The sequence below is a fragment of the Spinacia oleracea genome, chromosome 3 (genome assembly GCF_020520425.1).
Source record: "Spinacia oleracea cultivar Varoflay chromosome 3, BTI_SOV_V1, whole genome shotgun sequence".
Taxonomy (NCBI): domain Eukaryota; kingdom Viridiplantae; phylum Streptophyta; class Magnoliopsida; order Caryophyllales; family Amaranthaceae; genus Spinacia; species Spinacia oleracea.
Genome location: NC_079489.1, coordinates 98,275,888 through 98,293,174, shown reverse-complemented (window position 1 = coordinate 98,293,174; position 17,287 = coordinate 98,275,888). Strand labels below are relative to the sequence as shown.

Genomic DNA, 17,287 nt, shown 5'->3' with positions numbered 1-17,287 from the left:
GTCATAAAAATTTAAAATTCAACATAAATTAACAATTTTTATGGTGGTTTTTAATCATGGATACCTAATTAAATTATTAATTAATTATGAAAAATAAATCAATTCTAAATTATTCGAATTTCAACAAATTAATCATAATTACAAATTAGGTTGAATAATTAACAAGTCTAGGCATTCAAAATTGTTAAACATATAAGTAGGTCAATCAAAAACTCAAGATTTATCAACAAGAATCGCAAATATTCAATTTAACATCTTAAATTTACAAACTTTTGCGTTCGAAAAACTAAAACCTCCGAAAAGTCATAGTTAGGCTTCGAATTTGGGAATTCTGAGTTCGGCCATGTGCTGCACTTGAGAAACATCAAGTGCGGGCAAGCCATGTGCTGCACATGTAAAAGCCCGCACTTAACCCCTTAAAATGAGCTCGCACTTGAGCTTTTTTCTTCTAGTGTATATATCATCGTTTCCGGAGTATTCATTTCTTGCCTTTGACGATCTCAGCTCCCATTGAAACCAAGATCCGTCGATTCCGAATATTCATAGATGGAGTATTTAATGCCATTACATAATTGATCTGTTTACGTACTATTTGTGTGACCCTACGGGTTCAGTCAAGAGTAAGCCGTGGATTAATATCATTAATTCCACTTGAACTGAAGCGGCCTCTAGCTAGGCATTCAGCTCACTTGATCTCACTGAATTATTAACTTGTCAATTAATAATGAACCGCATTTATTAGACTTATCATTAAATGCATACTTGGACCAAGGGCATTATTTCCTTCACTCCTGCTGGAGGCAAAATAACCCCGAGCTGAACCATTGATCATGATTGAGAACTTGGGAGTTGTAACACAAATCATGATCCAATTAACAAACTGAGTAGGAAACCCCAAGGCAAGCAAAATTTCTTCCAAAATTTTCTGCTTCAATTGTGTCATAAGCTTTCTTCATGTCTAATTTGATTAAACAACCAGGTGATGCATTCTTCCTTCCATATTGTTTGACAATTTCTTAACACATCATGATGTTGTGCATGATAAATCTACCATGTACACAAGCCCCTTGATTCTCAGCTATCAGCATAGGAAGAACACATTTCATTCTCTCACAAAGGATCTTTGTGATGCATTTATAAATTACATTGCAACAGGATATGGGCCTGAATTCAGTAACACTTTTTGGACATTTTGTCTTGGGAATCAGGGTGATAGTAGTGGAATTGATCTCTTTTAGAAGTTTTCCAGTGTGAAAAATTTCCAGGACAGCCTTTGTTACATCCTCCCCAACTATGATCCAGTTTTCTTTGAAAAAATGGCTCCCAAACCCATCAGGGCCAGGGGCTTTGTCACCATTGATAGAGAACATAGCATGCCTGATTTCCTCACTAGTGACAGGAACTAATAATTGATCTTTCTGCAGCTGCAAGAGTTGGACCAGCATGCACAATATCAGCCATAACAGTACTTCTACTAGCAGCTTTAGTGCCCAAGAGTTTCTGGTAGTACTCCAGAAATGCATTAGACACAGATGTTGGATCACACACCCACTTACCATGCATATCATGGATAACATGCACTGTGTTATGAATGATCCTAGCTCTAATGCTTTTGTGAAAGAGAGAGCTGTTCTCATCCCCATCCTTTGCCCAGGCTTCTTTTGCTTTCTGTTTCAGAAAAAGAAATATAAGTAGCATGCATCAATTTGTACCTCTTAGCAGCTTCAACTTCGCTATCAGCAAGCTCACTCGCACCAGGTGCTAGGTGAAGATCCTTCTTACATAACTCCAAATCATGCTTAGCTTTTATGTCAGCACCATGGATATCATTGAAACCTGTTTTATTCAGCTCTCTAAACACCCCTTCCATTCTTTTTAACTTCTGAACCACCTGATACATCAGAGTGCCAACAACACTTTTTGACCAATTCACCTAAACCAGGTCAGTATAGCCCTCAGCATGCTTCCACATGGCAAAATACCTAAATGGCTTCTTTGCAATGTTGTCACAAGGGTACACAGCAAGCACAATAGGACAATGATCATATTCACCTTCAGACAAGAAACCAGCTTCAGCATTAGGATAATTCTGGAACCATAAGTCATTTGCCATAACCTTATTAATTTTAGAAAACACCCCATCATCCCCTGCTTGTTTGTTACTCCAGGTGTAGAAGTGTCCAGCAGCTTTAACATCTTCTAACCCACATATATCCACACAATTTCTAAAGTCAACCACTGATTGATGCCTCACAGGAGCTCCAACCCTTTCATCTATATTTAGAGCACAATTCAAGTCACCCAAAAACTGCCATGGTTTGTGCATACCAAGACCAAAACCACTCAGATCGCTCCACAGATCCTCTCTCTCCTTGCTCTGATTAAAAGCATAGACAAAAGTACAACAGAATTCCACACTCCCACTTTTTGGACAAACCAAACAATGAATCAATTGGCTAGTAACCTTCAAAACACTAAGAGTGAAAGCATTTGGATTCCATGGTAACACAATTCTCCCCCCCTTACATTTGCTACTATTGGTAGTGAAACACCAACCATTGAACATATTAACATATAAGGCCCCCATTTTTGTATGAGGCACCTTTGTCTCAAGGAGACCAACTAACCCAGCTCCATGAGAGTGAATAAAAGCCTTCACCTCATTTTGCTTCCTCTGGGTGTTGATCCCCCTCACATTCCAGCTAATAATCCTATCCATTGTGACCAGGAGAGTCCCCTCTCCTAGAAACAATGTTCTGCAAATTCTCCCCTCCCCCTACTTCACATCCCGCAAGTTGATCCTCACCCCCAGCATCCTCCACTGTGGCATCATCCTCCACTGTGGTATCATCAGTGTCCAGCACCGGGAAATGGTTCACAATAGGAATACTTGGAGGTCTCTGATCTCTCCTCCTGCTAGAGTGCAACACAGTTTGAAATCCACCATTCTTAGGCACCATAACATTACTGATAACTGGTGGAACAACAGGTGTGTAGACACCTAATTTGTGTCTCCCCTCTGGGATGATGAAGATACCATTATCCTTACTAGGCGGTTGGAGCAACTCCGTGCGGAAATCCCAATTGCTAAGAACCTCTCCAAAATACAAGATCCAAAATCCAATCCTTGAGACCTTTCCCCTCCCGGAAATCGGTACAAAATACAACTTTCAAAAACCAATTTCAAAATCCAAGTACAATATCATCTAGTAAACCGTTCCATTGGTTTTACTAGGCCTTTTCCACTCAAAATCATATAAGGCAAGTCAAATTCGGGCGCCGACCCACAAAACCGAGCAAGCTGGGCCCCGTCCCGTACAACCGGAATTCAAAACCCGAAACAGCTTGTTTTTTTTACGCAAAATCAAGTTTTAACCTCCAAGAAAGCACTACGTGCCAAGAATCGTACTATTCGTACGAAGGTACATCAATACAAGACAAATCAAGGACGGAGCCCGCGTCCTTGATTTTGGCAGCACGCATGCCACGTCACCAGCGCCCAACGCTTGTTTGGCGTGCTGCGCTGGCACTGGATGGCGGTTTCCAGCCATTTTTCCTATAAATACCCCTAATTTTCAGAATTTAGGGAGGCAACTTCAATATACAACGTCGTAATACAAAAATTACGCCTCAAATTCAAGTCCAAAAATCCTTCAAAAACACATACAAACTTCAAGTTCTAAGCAATTGGGAGCTCTAAAAGGAATTCTTGCCTAAACCTAAATAGGTAATTCCGAATCCCACTATATTCAATCATGTTTCTTTGATTTTCCTATTTCAAAAATGATTAGCAAGTTGGCATTTTTACTACTAAAAATGTCACTTGCAACAATCATACATCTTTTCAAAATCCAAACTTTTCAAAATGCAAACTTTCAAGATTCAAGGATGTTCAAAGTTGTTTGCAATCACTTCTTTGAACTAGAATCACTTTCAAGTATGGAGTAATCAAAGATGACACCTTTTTAGCTTCTAAAGGTTTAATCTTTTGAGATTTAAGACTCCATTTTTCAATATATACAAGTTCAAGTTTTCAAATTTCAAGATCCCACAATGTTTAGGGTTGCTCATGACTACCTCCCTAAACTAGGATCCTTTCAAAGTAAGAGCACATAAAAAATCTAACCTTTTCAACATTAAAAGGCCCGATCTTTGAGATTCAAGTCTCTTAAGTTTCAATATTTCAAGTACAAGTTCAATATTTCAAGTTCAAGGTCAATTATTTCAAGTTCAATATTTCAAGATTTAAACTTTCAAGTTCAAGTTCTATATGCAAAATCTAGGATACTTTGGTATGAGCAACTTCTCCCAAGTTGAGATTTTTGGCTTTGAATTCGTGTCGGGCGCACTTATTTTTAAGGAGCCGCTTGGCGTTCGAATCTCATGTTCCCAAGTACAAATTTCAATATCGCAATTTCGATTATGCACCTTTCAATATTGCAATTTCAATTATGCACCTTTCAATACCGCAATTTCAATATCGCACTTTCAATTCCGCAATTTCAATATCGCACTTTCAATTCCGCATTTCAATTCCGCACCTTTATTACTTGCCTAGTCCTTCTAGGCAATGTGGACCTACTCCCTAGTCCGTTTCTAGGGCGTCTTGTATTTAGTAATTCCGCACTTATTTACAATTGTGATGTTGCTTTATTTGCTTTATTGCTTTCATCACCATACTGTTAGGTTATGATACACATGAACAACATAAATCATGCGGAAAAACCTTAATGCCAAGAATCATATTAATTGCACATAATCAGTTAGCATAATTTAGATGCATACACTTTGTAGCGTGCCCTCCCTAGCTGCGCCCGAACCGAACAAGAACAAGTCTTTAGGACTCCAAGTGTCGTCCCTCCGTAGAAAGTCCACATCACGTCCGGATCCGCCTTAAGATTGACCAACTAGAATCGCCCTTAAGGTACTATTATTTTCGGCCAAATAGGGCAAGAGTTTTGACTGATTTTTCTGCTTAAAAATCCTAGCTTTGAAAACTTGAAATCTCTGAAGGAAATAATGCCTTTGGTCCAAGTATCCATTAAATGATAAGTCTAATAAATGCGGTTCAGTATTAATTAACAAGTTAATAATTCAGTGAGATCAAGTGAGCTGAATGCCTAGCTAGAGGCCGCTTCAGTTCAAGTGGAATTAATTATATTAATCCACAGCTTACTCTTGACTGAACCCGTAGGGTCACAAAAATAGTACGTAAACGGATCAAGTATTTAATGGCATTAAATACTCCATCTATGGATATTCGGAATCGACGGATCTTGGTTTCAGTGGGAGCTAAGATCGTCAAAGGCATGCAAATGAATACTCCGGAAACGATGATATTGCCGGAAACGGAAATATGGATCGTATTGGAAATATAAATATTATCCAAGTCATAGATGTTGCCGGAAACGGAAACATGGTACGTATCGGAAAATATTAATGGAAATGGAAATATTGCCGGAATCGGAAATATTGCCGGAAACGGAAATATTGTCAGAGTCGGAAATATTATCGGAAAATTCCGGAAACGGAAATATAAAATATTTGTTCGAAAAGGAAATTAATTCCGGAATCGGAAATATTAAATATTGTTCGTATCGGAAATGAATTCCGGAATCGGGAATTTAATCGGAAGCGCATCGTACGAATTAGCATCGGACGAGGCTTGCTAGACGAAGGCCCAACACGAAGCCAGGCTCGCGCCCAGCAAGCCAAGCTCCCAACACGAAGCTGCCAGAGCCTCGCCAGGCCCAGCGCAAGGCCAGGCCCAGCAAGGCCATGAGGCGCGCGCGGGCTGATGCTCGTGGGCTGCGAGCAGCGCCTGCTCGTGTGGGCCGTAAGGCCTGCGCGGGTTTGTGTGATGCTCGTAGTCGTACACGCTCGTGTTCGTAACGAATCCTAATCCTATCGGAATTCGTGCATTGATTAAATCCTAATCCTAAAAGATTAAATTTATTATTTAGAGTTCTATTAGGATTCTAATTAATAAATCCATATCCTAGTAGGATTATAATTTCTTTCCATAAACTCTATAAATAAGGGCCTAGGGTCACATATTTAACAGACGATTTTGAAGTATTCAAAAGTAAGATTTTTAAGCAAAAATCAGCCAAACACTTGCAACCCAAATAGCCGAAAATCCTAGTAACCTTAAAGGCGATTCTAGTTGGTCAAGCTTAAGGTGGATCCGGACGTGCTGTGGACTATCTACGGAGGGACGACACTTGGAGTCCTAAAGACTTGTTCTTGTTCGGCTCGGGCGCAGCTAGGGAGGGCACGCTACAAAGTGTATGCATCTGAATTATGCTAAATGATTATGTGTAAATAATATGTTTCCTGGCTTTATGGTTTTTCCGCATGATTTATGTTTATTCATATGTATCATAACATAACAGTGGTATCACGAGCCTCTTATTATTCTCATAATCTAAATTTCATGAACATGGTTAAATTTTACAAATTTGCAAAGAATTAAAGGGGTGATTAATTTTCGTAATTAATTGCAAATTGCGTTTATTTAATTATATGTACGCAGTTTTTCGGCAGTTTCTTCGTTACTCATCCAAATCGAGTGATTTTTGTGTCAATTCCGCATGTAAAAGGCATTCTAAAATTTTGACAAAAATAAATTTTTTCGGCCGAACCCAGAATTCCAAAATTCGAAGCCTAACTATGACTTTTTGGAGGTTTTAGTTTTTCGAACACAAAAGTTTGTAAATTTAAGATGTGAAATTAAGTATTTGCGATTCTTGTTGATAAATCTTGAGTTTTTGATTGACCTACTGTATATGTTTAACAATTATGAATGCCTAGACTTGTTAATTATACAACCTAATTTGTAATTATGATTAATTTGTTGAAATTCGAATAATTTAGAATTGATTTGTTTTTCATAATTAATTAATAATTTAATTAGGTACCAATGATTAAAATCCACCATAAAAATTTCTAATTTATGTTAAATTTTTAATTTTTATGACCTAGATTTGAATCCATGTTAGTCGGAAATTAATTGATTAATAAATTTTCCATTTTTCGCCCTAAAATTATGAAATTAATATGTTTTATTAATTTGTCATTAATTTTAAATTAAAAATTTTAAATTTTTATGAAAACGCTCATGAATGTTGCACGCACAAAGCAATGGAAGCTACGTGTTACCCTTAAGGGGTGTTGTATAGTGCGGGCACGCGACGACGAGCAAGGGAGCTCGTCGCCCGTGCGGTACGAATGCAGCGAGCAGCATAGCATGGCGCGCGCGCGAAACAAAGGTGTTGGCCGTGTGTGCTATGCGATGGGCGTGGGCGAGGGCAAGGCAAGCGAGCAGTCGCGTGTGGGCAGCAAGCGAGCTGCGCCACAGCGCACACTGCCTCGCGCATGCAAGCAAAGCTCGCGCAGCGAGCGGTGCCTTGCGAGGGTGAGCAGCAGCAGACGCGACACAGCACAGAGGCTGCGCGCATCGTGGCCAGCGATGGCTGCGTGTGCGTGTGGCCTATGGCTGTGCGTTGCGTGGTGATGTGCGTACCTTGTGTTACGATTAAATCGTTTTAAATTTTAATTTGAGATTTTCAGTTCGAGTAATTTTAATTAATTTTAAAATTAATAATTTAAATTGTTTTCTTGGATTTTAATTTTGAATATTATAATTATTATAAATTTTAATTTATTCTAATTATTTTACTAAAATTAAAAACCTTGAATTAATTTAAATTCGACTGAAAATAAATTGAATAAGTGGATTCAATTATAAATTTATATGAGCTTTAAATTTTAATTAAATTTGTATGTTTCCGGTTAGACTAGAAATACATTTTTATGTTTAAAATTAGTAAAGCATATGAATTTATTGGTTTAAGTGGGAGCAATTTTAGTCATAAACTCTTGGTTAGGTCTACAAATTCTTTAAGGTTAAACAACTTGATTAGAATTAATAAGGACTGAATAATTGGTAGATTATTGGTGCCCTTGATTAATTGCTGCAAATGTTTATGTGATGCATACAACGTGTTTTTACTAACCAGCTATGTGGGCCATTCATGATAATGAATGGGTGAATGGTATATATTGTATATGTACTGTTTTGCAGGTTATGAAGTGACTAGTATGGCCCAAATAGGATAGAAAATATGGTCTTCGTACCATTAATTTGAATGTAATTGGTCTAAAGCACCAAATTTGTTTTTCAATTCAAATATGGTCTGCGTACCATCAAATAGTTGTAATTAGTTTAATTATAGCTTATCCTATTTGAAGAAAATGGCGCCTCCCACGGAGATTTTCAAGACGGACTTTGAAGTTGAAGCTTCAAGATAAAGTCGGGCCATACTAGATCACATTTATCTTATGCATGCTTTAAGTTATTTATTGCTTTTAAATATGTCTTAAATATGCATGAGATTGTGGCTTGACTATGTTGCATGATTAAGGATTTTAGTTCACTTAAAATCTAACCAACATAGTAAGAGCCTTAAGTTCCAAACTTAAAATTGAGTTAAAAGGTGCCATGCCAAAATAACACTTACTTGGATATCCTTTTTTCATCGATCTTAGTAATAGTTTTCCGCCATAGCGAGGTGTTACTTATCGATACTAAAGGGGTAAGGTACACAAATAATTGTGAGTACATGTTAGTTTTGGTGAAACTCAACGATATAAGTAAGGAGTCCTTTTATGTCGTAGCAAAATCGATAGGTTTACCTAATAAGTTATTAGACGTACCTATCAACCAAGAGTAGTTTCTAGACTATTAGCAAAAGGCTTTTGCTTACCTAAAAGATTTTAGAATTGAGTCTAAATACATAATGTGCTTAATTCTTCAATGGATTTTAGGGTCTTGGAATCATTTTATTAACACCTGCCGGAACACATAACTCGAATAAAATGCTAATGACTTGTTTAAATTGCATTATTGCTTTAATTTTCAAGTTATTACTCATGATAAATGTTTAGACTTTGTATGCTTCAATGTATGTTTTAATTATTGTTTATAATTGAATATCTTGCACTGCAATAAATCCTTTTAGAAAGGTAACAGTAAATTTCCTCGATTGGTAGTGAATCCAAGAACGATTCACAGAAATGAGAGAAAATGAGCAATTTAAAATGTACTTTTCTTTTAGCGACTTTTATGGTTGTTTTCGAGTATCAAAGTCGAATGGCGAACCGATTGGTGATTGTGAATTCAAAATACAATGTAGTTTTGAGATCATAAAGCATTGAGTTTAAACGCTCAACTTTACCAATGGTTAACAACCTAAAATCTTTTTTCCATTTAATTCTCGAATGAGTCTAGTCCCTAGACATTCGAATAGATCGATGCTTAGAGAACTTTAGAAGCTTCTGGTAAGATCATCTAGTTGAACAGAATATTCAACACAAATGGTAAGAACTTTGTTGGAGTGACATTGGACATGTCTAAACAAAGTATAAAAGTCAACACTAGAGAATTCAATTCTTAAGGCTATTAGAAAGGGTACAAGAAATAGGAAAACAAAGGAACAAATGAAAGGAATTTACAATTCCGTTTCTACCTATAAGTTTATGTTTAAAGAGCAGTGACCTAGAAATCAAACTTCCTTGGTATCATATACCGCTTGAGGTTCTTACTTCGGTAATAGCTCAAACAATGGAAGCTAGGCTACACTAGTGGCCTACAAGTGGGAAATGAAGCATGGAAATGCTACATTAGTTGTAGGGTCATCTAGTTTGTTTTAAGTCCTTTCAAAGGCTGGAACTTAATGGCTATTTTGTTCCACAATCAGCATACCTAAATTTCTGTTTTCAAACACAGAAAGACTCACATTCAGAAGAACAAAAACAATGTTTGTTTGTTTATTTGAATGAAATAGTCATTTACGGGATGAGTCAATATGCTTGATTAAAACAAACAACTCTTTAACAATAAAAACTTTACTAGGTTCAAATCAAACCCTTGATTTGAGTTCCACAAATATTTGGCATTGTTACTTAGACCATATCAACAAGTTAACATTCAAAAGCTCTATTTTAATGGACTTTTGAAAGTTGATTGATTTCTAGATCAATTCAAGACAATCCAGTCTTACTTGTTGAAAGTAACAAAAGATATGAACTATTGTTAGAACGCCTAGACGATAGAGTTCAAAGCTAAAGAAAGGTTTTATGACTTTATTATGTCACACAAATTTGAGTGAATATAGGTTTATTTACTCAATGTGATATAAGTTTGAATCTGTTTGGCTAGTTCAAAGATTCAGAAGTATAAATCCCACTTGGTAAGAAATCATAAAGATGTAGGATAGATCATGTTAATGATTGCTTGAGACCAAAAATGATCATCAATGATTGTGTGTTGTAATTTCACAATCTAGCTCCATGAGATATGGAAAATCTAAGTTGGAATGATCGAAGTCAATTAGTACTTGATTCGATCAATGATAGATCATAAAGACTTTTTCTATAATTTCTAAAACAGAATGCTCAACTACCAACAAACTAAACCAAATTCGTCAAAGCTATTGAAAAGTAATTTCAGAATATCTTTTCATAATTATATATCTAAAGAGATGCTAAACTCAGTGGGAGCTTCGTGTTTGTTATCCAACAAACTAAGGCCCAAGTATAGATATATGTTTCATTGTGATTTATTCAAATGAGACACAAGGGTATTGTTTCTACCACGAATTTTTGAGAACATAATGTTTGTTTGCTCGAAATGATATCCTTTTGGAGATTCGTGTCCAAAATGACAAGTGGGAGAAAATAGACCTCGAAAGACTTAGAGGCGAACAACAAACATAAACGGACATTCAGGAGGCTTTTCGAAGTTCTTCAGAAAATCCAAACACTTATTCTTAAGGACTTTAGAAGTGGCTTTAAAGAATAGACATCTCTTAGAAGACTTTACAAGTGCTTCAAGGAGAACAGAATATTCAAAGGACTTTCAAGTGACTATTGATATTCTATTGTTTGATGTTCTATACCCAAGTAGGCATAGAATTCAAGTCACTGAAACTATGAGATTCTTCTATTAGATAGTGAAGAAACATGGAGTTCAGGTCACTGAAGCTATGCGATTCTTCTATTAGATAGTAAAGAAACCTACAACTTGCAGTCAAACTATTTTCATGTAGATTAATGAGTTTGTGACCTGTAAGAAAGCTATGACGAAACCCAGATTCCCTAAAATGGTTAGAGGCCATATATAGACTCAAATGTTTTCAATGGTTAGAGGCCATAAAACATACTCAATGTTTTGATGACAAAATTGAAATTTTGTTGATTTGCAAGAATAGTTTCACACCTATTGGTTGCAAGTTTGTTTTAAGGTTAGAAACCATCAAACATGAAATTGTGTTCACACACAAAGCTAGATTAGTTGCTAAAGGTTACAAGCAAATTCACGGTGTGGATTGTGTTGAAACCTCATGCAAAATCGTAATGCTTAAGTCTATAATTCAAGCAATAATTTCATATTGGTACATATGGCAATTGGATGACAAAACGTATTCCTCAATCAAATGTTGGAAGAATACTATGTACATGGCATGTCATAGGATTTGTGGATCCAAATAATGCTTGAAATGAATGCTAGCTTATGAAATCAAAGTACAAATTTAAGCAAGCAAATTGGGAATTGAAACTGTATTTTAGTGAAGCTGATAAGTATTTAGTTTCATAAAATTTACATGATTCTTATAGATATATAAGAAGTTTAGTGGGAGTACATAAACTTAATTGGTCATATGTGTATCACACACATATCTCTCTATTGTAAAATGACATTCAAATGCTAATGACTTAGATTTGAAATTATTCATCAATGATGGACCATGGCGAAACTTAGTACATACTAGGTATTAAGATCTATTTACAAAGATCTTATAATGTTGTTTTGGATTAAGTAATGGCATTTACTAAATCAAACACGAAATACTCTATTGGAGATATTCGACCCATGTGAATAAATCTAAGTAAAAGATGTTTGAACTATGTATAAGCGTTTACTAAGTTAAACATCAAAGGATCTAAGTAAGATTCTTAACCTATATTATATGTCAAAGAATTTAGCTGGATTTAGTATCTACTGAAACTAGATGAGCTAAAGTTAAATGAATAGAATTCAATTGGGAATTATTCTGCAAAAGAATTTATCATGTATGATATAATATGAGGATCGCCAAAAACGTATCGTATGACTTTAGGCATGACGAACATATACCAATCTCTATTGATCTAAGTGAAGATCAACTAGATTGAGATCAAGAAAAACTTATGGTACTTGAAAAGGTACATAAGAGTAGTTCTTGATTCAAGGAAATAAAGATATGCTAAATATTGATGCTACACGCATAAACACTGGCAAAGGATCAAGAAAGATTCCTTTGGAGTTAACCATTGACAAGGACGAGCTAAAGAGCATCGTGTTTCAAAATGGCAACATGAATTGGAGGCCATGAGTTGTTGCATGGGAAATTGAAATAATAATTTCTATGTTCTAAGATACAGCTGGAAAGTATTCCACATATCCGTGAACTGCTTGGATAAGTAAATCCAAACCAAAGCATCACTAGCAACCTATACAGTTGAAGTAAAAGTACTTATTGCCTAAGAAGCAATAAAACAGGGTTGTTTATGTTAAAGAGTTCTTCACTGAACTTGGGTAGATCACATGTCTGTTGACTTAATGGTTCTTCATTGCAAAATGCGTAGAACCACTAATGTAGCAAAGAAAGACTAGATCACAAAATAAACATACTCAAAAATTATTATCATCATATCTCGAAGAACATTCGATGAAAAGGATATTAAGATTAGCAAAGCATGATAACTAAACCTATGCAACAAGTGAGAAGCAACACTCACATTGTAGCACTGGAAATCAAGCATAGCTTTGAATTCCATGAACAGTTTTAGAAGATGGGTTTGAGGCCCATGGTTGTAAAACATTGGGGTTGAACATTTATCATATATGAAATGTATTTTCATATTCCATTTAATCTTAGTTTAGTATTAAATGATGAGTCCCTTCAATTTGACGATATATTCAAGATAGACTGTCAGGACCAGTCCTGTGACTAAGAAATGTCTATCAAGTGAACTTGAATGTCAAAAGTTGAAAATGGTCCCTGGTCGGAGTTTTCTGTAAAGATGGACGCATAGAAAACGTTAGACGACGGGAATGCAAGATGACTAGTAGTTCTATTTCTTGAACTATGTAGACATGGCAATGTCGTAATCATTTGCATAGATACTTACTTTGGGAAGACTAGTATCGGACAGACCTATGAAACTTTACTGTAAGAGATGAAAATCAGTCATAAGTAAATTTCATTAAAATTATTAGACATTAAATCTTCAATACCTGAGTGATTTGAGATAACTTGTTTGAGAACTGCTTACTTTGACGTTGACCAACCGTCGCACCGTAAAAGGAGGCTATAAAGGCAACGCTCAGGTAATCACCTATCAAACGAAGTCTAATCTCAAGATCGCAAGATTGGGATTGTCCTCCCATAAATCGGGATGAGATGCTTAAAAAGTTGTACAAGGCCACTCGGAGAGCTAGAAACTGTAAAATGCATGGCCGTGCTCAGATGAATCATAGGCTATGATTATCTGTTTATTTGATTAGTTGAACTCTAAAACCGAGAAACACCTCTGTACATAATAAGGATGACAACTCTTACCTTATGTTCAAGAGCAAGCATCGAGCGACAAAGGAATTAGGAAATGCACACTTGTCCCTAAGGACAAGTGGGAGACTGAACTTGTCCCTATGGACAAGTGGGAGACTGAAGGAAATAATGCCCTTGGTCCAAGTATGCATTGAATGATAAGTCTAATAAATGCGGTTCAGTATTAATTAACAAGTTAATAATTCAGTGAGATCAAGTGAGCTGAATGCCTAGCTAGAGGCCGCTTCAGTTCAAGTGGAATTAATTATATTAATCCACAGCTTACTCTTGACTGAACCCGTAGGGTCACACAAATAGTACGTAAACGGATCAAGTATTTAATGGCATTAAATACTCCATCTATGGATATTCGGAATCGACGGATCTTGGTTTCAGTGGGAGCTAAGATCGTCAAAGGCAAGCAAATGAATACTCCAGAAACGATGATATTGCCGGAAACGGAAATATGGATCGTATCGGAAATATAAATATTATCCAAGTCATAGATGTTGCCGGAAACGGAAACATGGTACGTATCGGAAAATATTAATGGAAATGGAAATATTGCCGGAATCGGAAATATTGCCGGAAACGGAAATATTGTCAGAGTCGGAAATATTATCGGAATCGGAAAATAATTCCGGAAACGGAAATATTAAATATTTGTTCGAAACGGAAATTAATTCCGGAAATTAGAAATATTAAATATTGTTCGTATCGGAAATGAATTCCGAAATCGGTAATTTAATCGGAAGCGCATCGTACGAATTAGCATCGGACGAGGCTTGCTAGACGAAGGCCCAGCACGAAGCCAGGCCCGCGCCCAGCAAGCCAAGCGCCCAACACGAAGCTGCCAGAGCCTCGCCAGGCCCAGCGCAAGGCCAGGCCCAGCAAGGCCATGAGGCGCGCGCGGGCTGATGCTCGTGGGCTGCGAGCAGCGCCTGCTCGTGTGGGCCGTAAGACCTGCACGGGTTTTTGCGATGCTCGTAGTCGTACACGCTCGTGTTCGTAACGAATCCTAATCCTATCGGAATTCGTGAATTGATTAAATCCTAATCCTAAAAGATTAAATTTATTATTTAGAGTTCTATTAGGATTCTAATTAATAAATCCATATCCTAGTAGGATTATAATTCCTTTCCATAAACTCTATAAATAAGGGCCTAGGGTCACATATTTAACAGACGATTTTGAAGTATTCAAAGGTAAGATTTTTAAGCAAAAATCAGGAAAACACTTACAACCCAAATAGCCGAAAATCCTAGTAACCTTAAGGGCGATTCTAGTTGGTCAAGCTTAAGGCGGATCCGGACGTGCTGTGGACTATCTACGGAGGGACGAAACTTGGAGTCCTAAAGACATGTTCTTGTTTGGTTCGGGCGCAGCTAGGGAGGGCACGCTACAAAGTGTATGCATCTGAATTATGCTAAATGATTATGTGTAAATAATATGTTTCCTGGCTTTATGGTTTTTTCGCATGATTTATGTTTATTCATATGTATCATAACCTAACAATCTCGTGTATAAATTTGTGACCCTAGGCACATATTTATAGAGTATGGAAAAGGATTTAGAATCCTATTAGAATACCAATTAGTTTAATTAGAATCCCTTTAGGACTATTAAATAAATTCTATCTACTAGGATTAGGATTTAATCATAGAACGAATTCCAATAGCTTTAGGATTCGTATCGCACACAACCGCACACGAGCACGAGCATCGCACAGCCCGCGCAACCCTCGCGGCCCACGCGAGCTGCACAGCTCGCAGCCCACATAGCTCGCGCACGCGCCATGCCTTGCTGGCCCTGGCCTTGCGCTGGGCCTGGCGAGGCTTTGGCGTGTGTGTTGGGCTCTTGGCTTGCTGGGTGCGGGCCTGGCTTCGTGCTGGGCCTTCGTCTAGCAAGTCTCATCCGATGCTAATTCGTACGATGTGCTTCCGATTAAATTCCCGATTCCGGAATTCATTTCCGATACGAACAATATTTAACATTTCCGATTCCGGAATTAATTTCCGTTTCGAACAAATATTTAATATTTCCGTTTCCGGAATTATTTTCCGATTCCAATAATATTTTCCGATACGTACCATGTTTCCGTTTCCGGCAACATCTACGACTTGGATAATATTTATATTTCCGATACGATCCATATTTCCGTTTCCGGCAATATCATCGTTTCCGGAGTATTCATTTACTTGCCTTTGACGATCTCAGCTCCCACTGAAACCAAGATCCGTCGATTCCGAATATCCATAGATGGAGTATTTAATGCCATTAAATACTTGATCTGTTTACGTACTATTTGTGTGACCCTACGGGTTCAGTCAAGAGTAAGCTGTGGATTAATATCATTAATTCCACTTGAACTGAAGCGGCCTCTAGCTAGGCATTCAGCTCACTTGATCTCACTGAATTATTAACTTGTTAATTAATACTGAACCGCATTTATTAGACTTAACATTAAATGCATACTTGGACCAAGGGCATTATTTCTTTCACATACATGCTAAATAGAAAAAAATGCAAGGTTACATCACGCTTAACAAAGATAATTTCTTGGACAAACCGATCTTAGGTTCCCTTAAATTACCTTTAAAGCAAAGTGACCACCATACAATTAGAGATTCTATTTGCTCTAAATTTCAAACCCACATAGTCTAATCTAGGGTATATTTTCGAAAATGCTATGTCACGTACTTGAATAATTTCTAAAGCTCGCGGAAGAAGCATCTCGTTCCCGTGCCCGGATCTCACCCATCCGTTTCGAGGATTCAAAGCCTTATCCAAAATAGATTCACTTGTGGTCTTTCCAAACGAGACTTTAAATAATGTTTGGTGGCGACTCCTTCGAGGTACAAAAATACAATGGTTTTCTAAAAAACCGCCCCCTTGTAGGGAAAGAGCATACTTGCGATGCGAACCCAAAAAACACCCCCTACAAGGTGCAACCTGTTGTCTAGGAACCCAAACCCTTCTACTACCACCCTTCCTGCATTTTGTGGCATCATGCCCCATAGTCTTACAGACAGTACACACCAGTGGTTTCCATTCATACTCCACATCAATCTCCACCATCACCCCCTTCTCATTTACAAACCTAAGCACCTCTGGAAATTCTTGTTCTACTAACACCTCCACCTGCACCCTAGCAAACTGCAACTTATATCTCTTTGCAGTTGCATTATCTACCCTCTTCAGCACCCCAAGCTTCCCCACTATTTTGCTCAAACTTCTCTCCCCCCAATACATGAATCCCAACCTGTGCAGTTTCACCCAAATAGGGATAGATCTCAAATCCTCCTTTGTGAAATCCATGTCCTGAGTCCAAGGCTTCAGTACAACGGGTTTACTATCAAAAAAGGGTCGATTAAGTTTCAGCACAACATCTCTCTTCTCCATTGTAGCAAATCTCACCAAGTATACCCCCTTTGCCCCCAATACCACCTTGTCCACCCCCATATTCCTCCAAATTCTTCAAAAGAACCCCTCCATAACATGAATAGGGGGATTAGAACCCACCACATAGCACATTACAGCAGAATTCCAGTAATCGATTTCCTCCTGAATGTCCTCTAAGTCAATGGTCACACAATCCCCTGTTTCCAGATTATGCAATGGTACGGATTGAT

General features: G+C 37.4%; 2 protein-coding genes across 2 annotated transcripts; both read right to left on the bottom strand.

Moving 5' to 3' along the window:
- Positions 1-1,016: 1,016 nt before the first annotated feature.
- LOC110783438 (uncharacterized) lies at positions 1,017-2,587 on the bottom strand. Its single transcript, XM_056839434.1, has 4 exons — positions 1,940-2,587; positions 1,713-1,891; positions 1,557-1,668; positions 1,017-1,424 (listed from the first exon to the last, which is right to left on the bottom strand). Exons 1-4 carry the CDS (start codon positions 2,585-2,587, stop codon positions 1,017-1,019), a joined length of 1,347 nt encoding a protein of 448 aa, XP_056695412.1.
- Positions 2,588-2,711: 124 nt separating this feature from the next.
- LOC110783437 (uncharacterized) lies at positions 2,712-17,117 on the bottom strand. The gene is made up of 2 exons (XM_021987775.1): positions 16,598-17,117; positions 2,712-2,974 (listed from the first exon to the last, which is right to left on the bottom strand). Exons 1-2 carry the CDS (start codon positions 17,115-17,117, stop codon positions 2,712-2,714), a joined length of 783 nt encoding a protein of 260 aa, XP_021843467.1.
- Between the last annotated feature and the right edge of the window lie 170 nt (positions 17,118-17,287).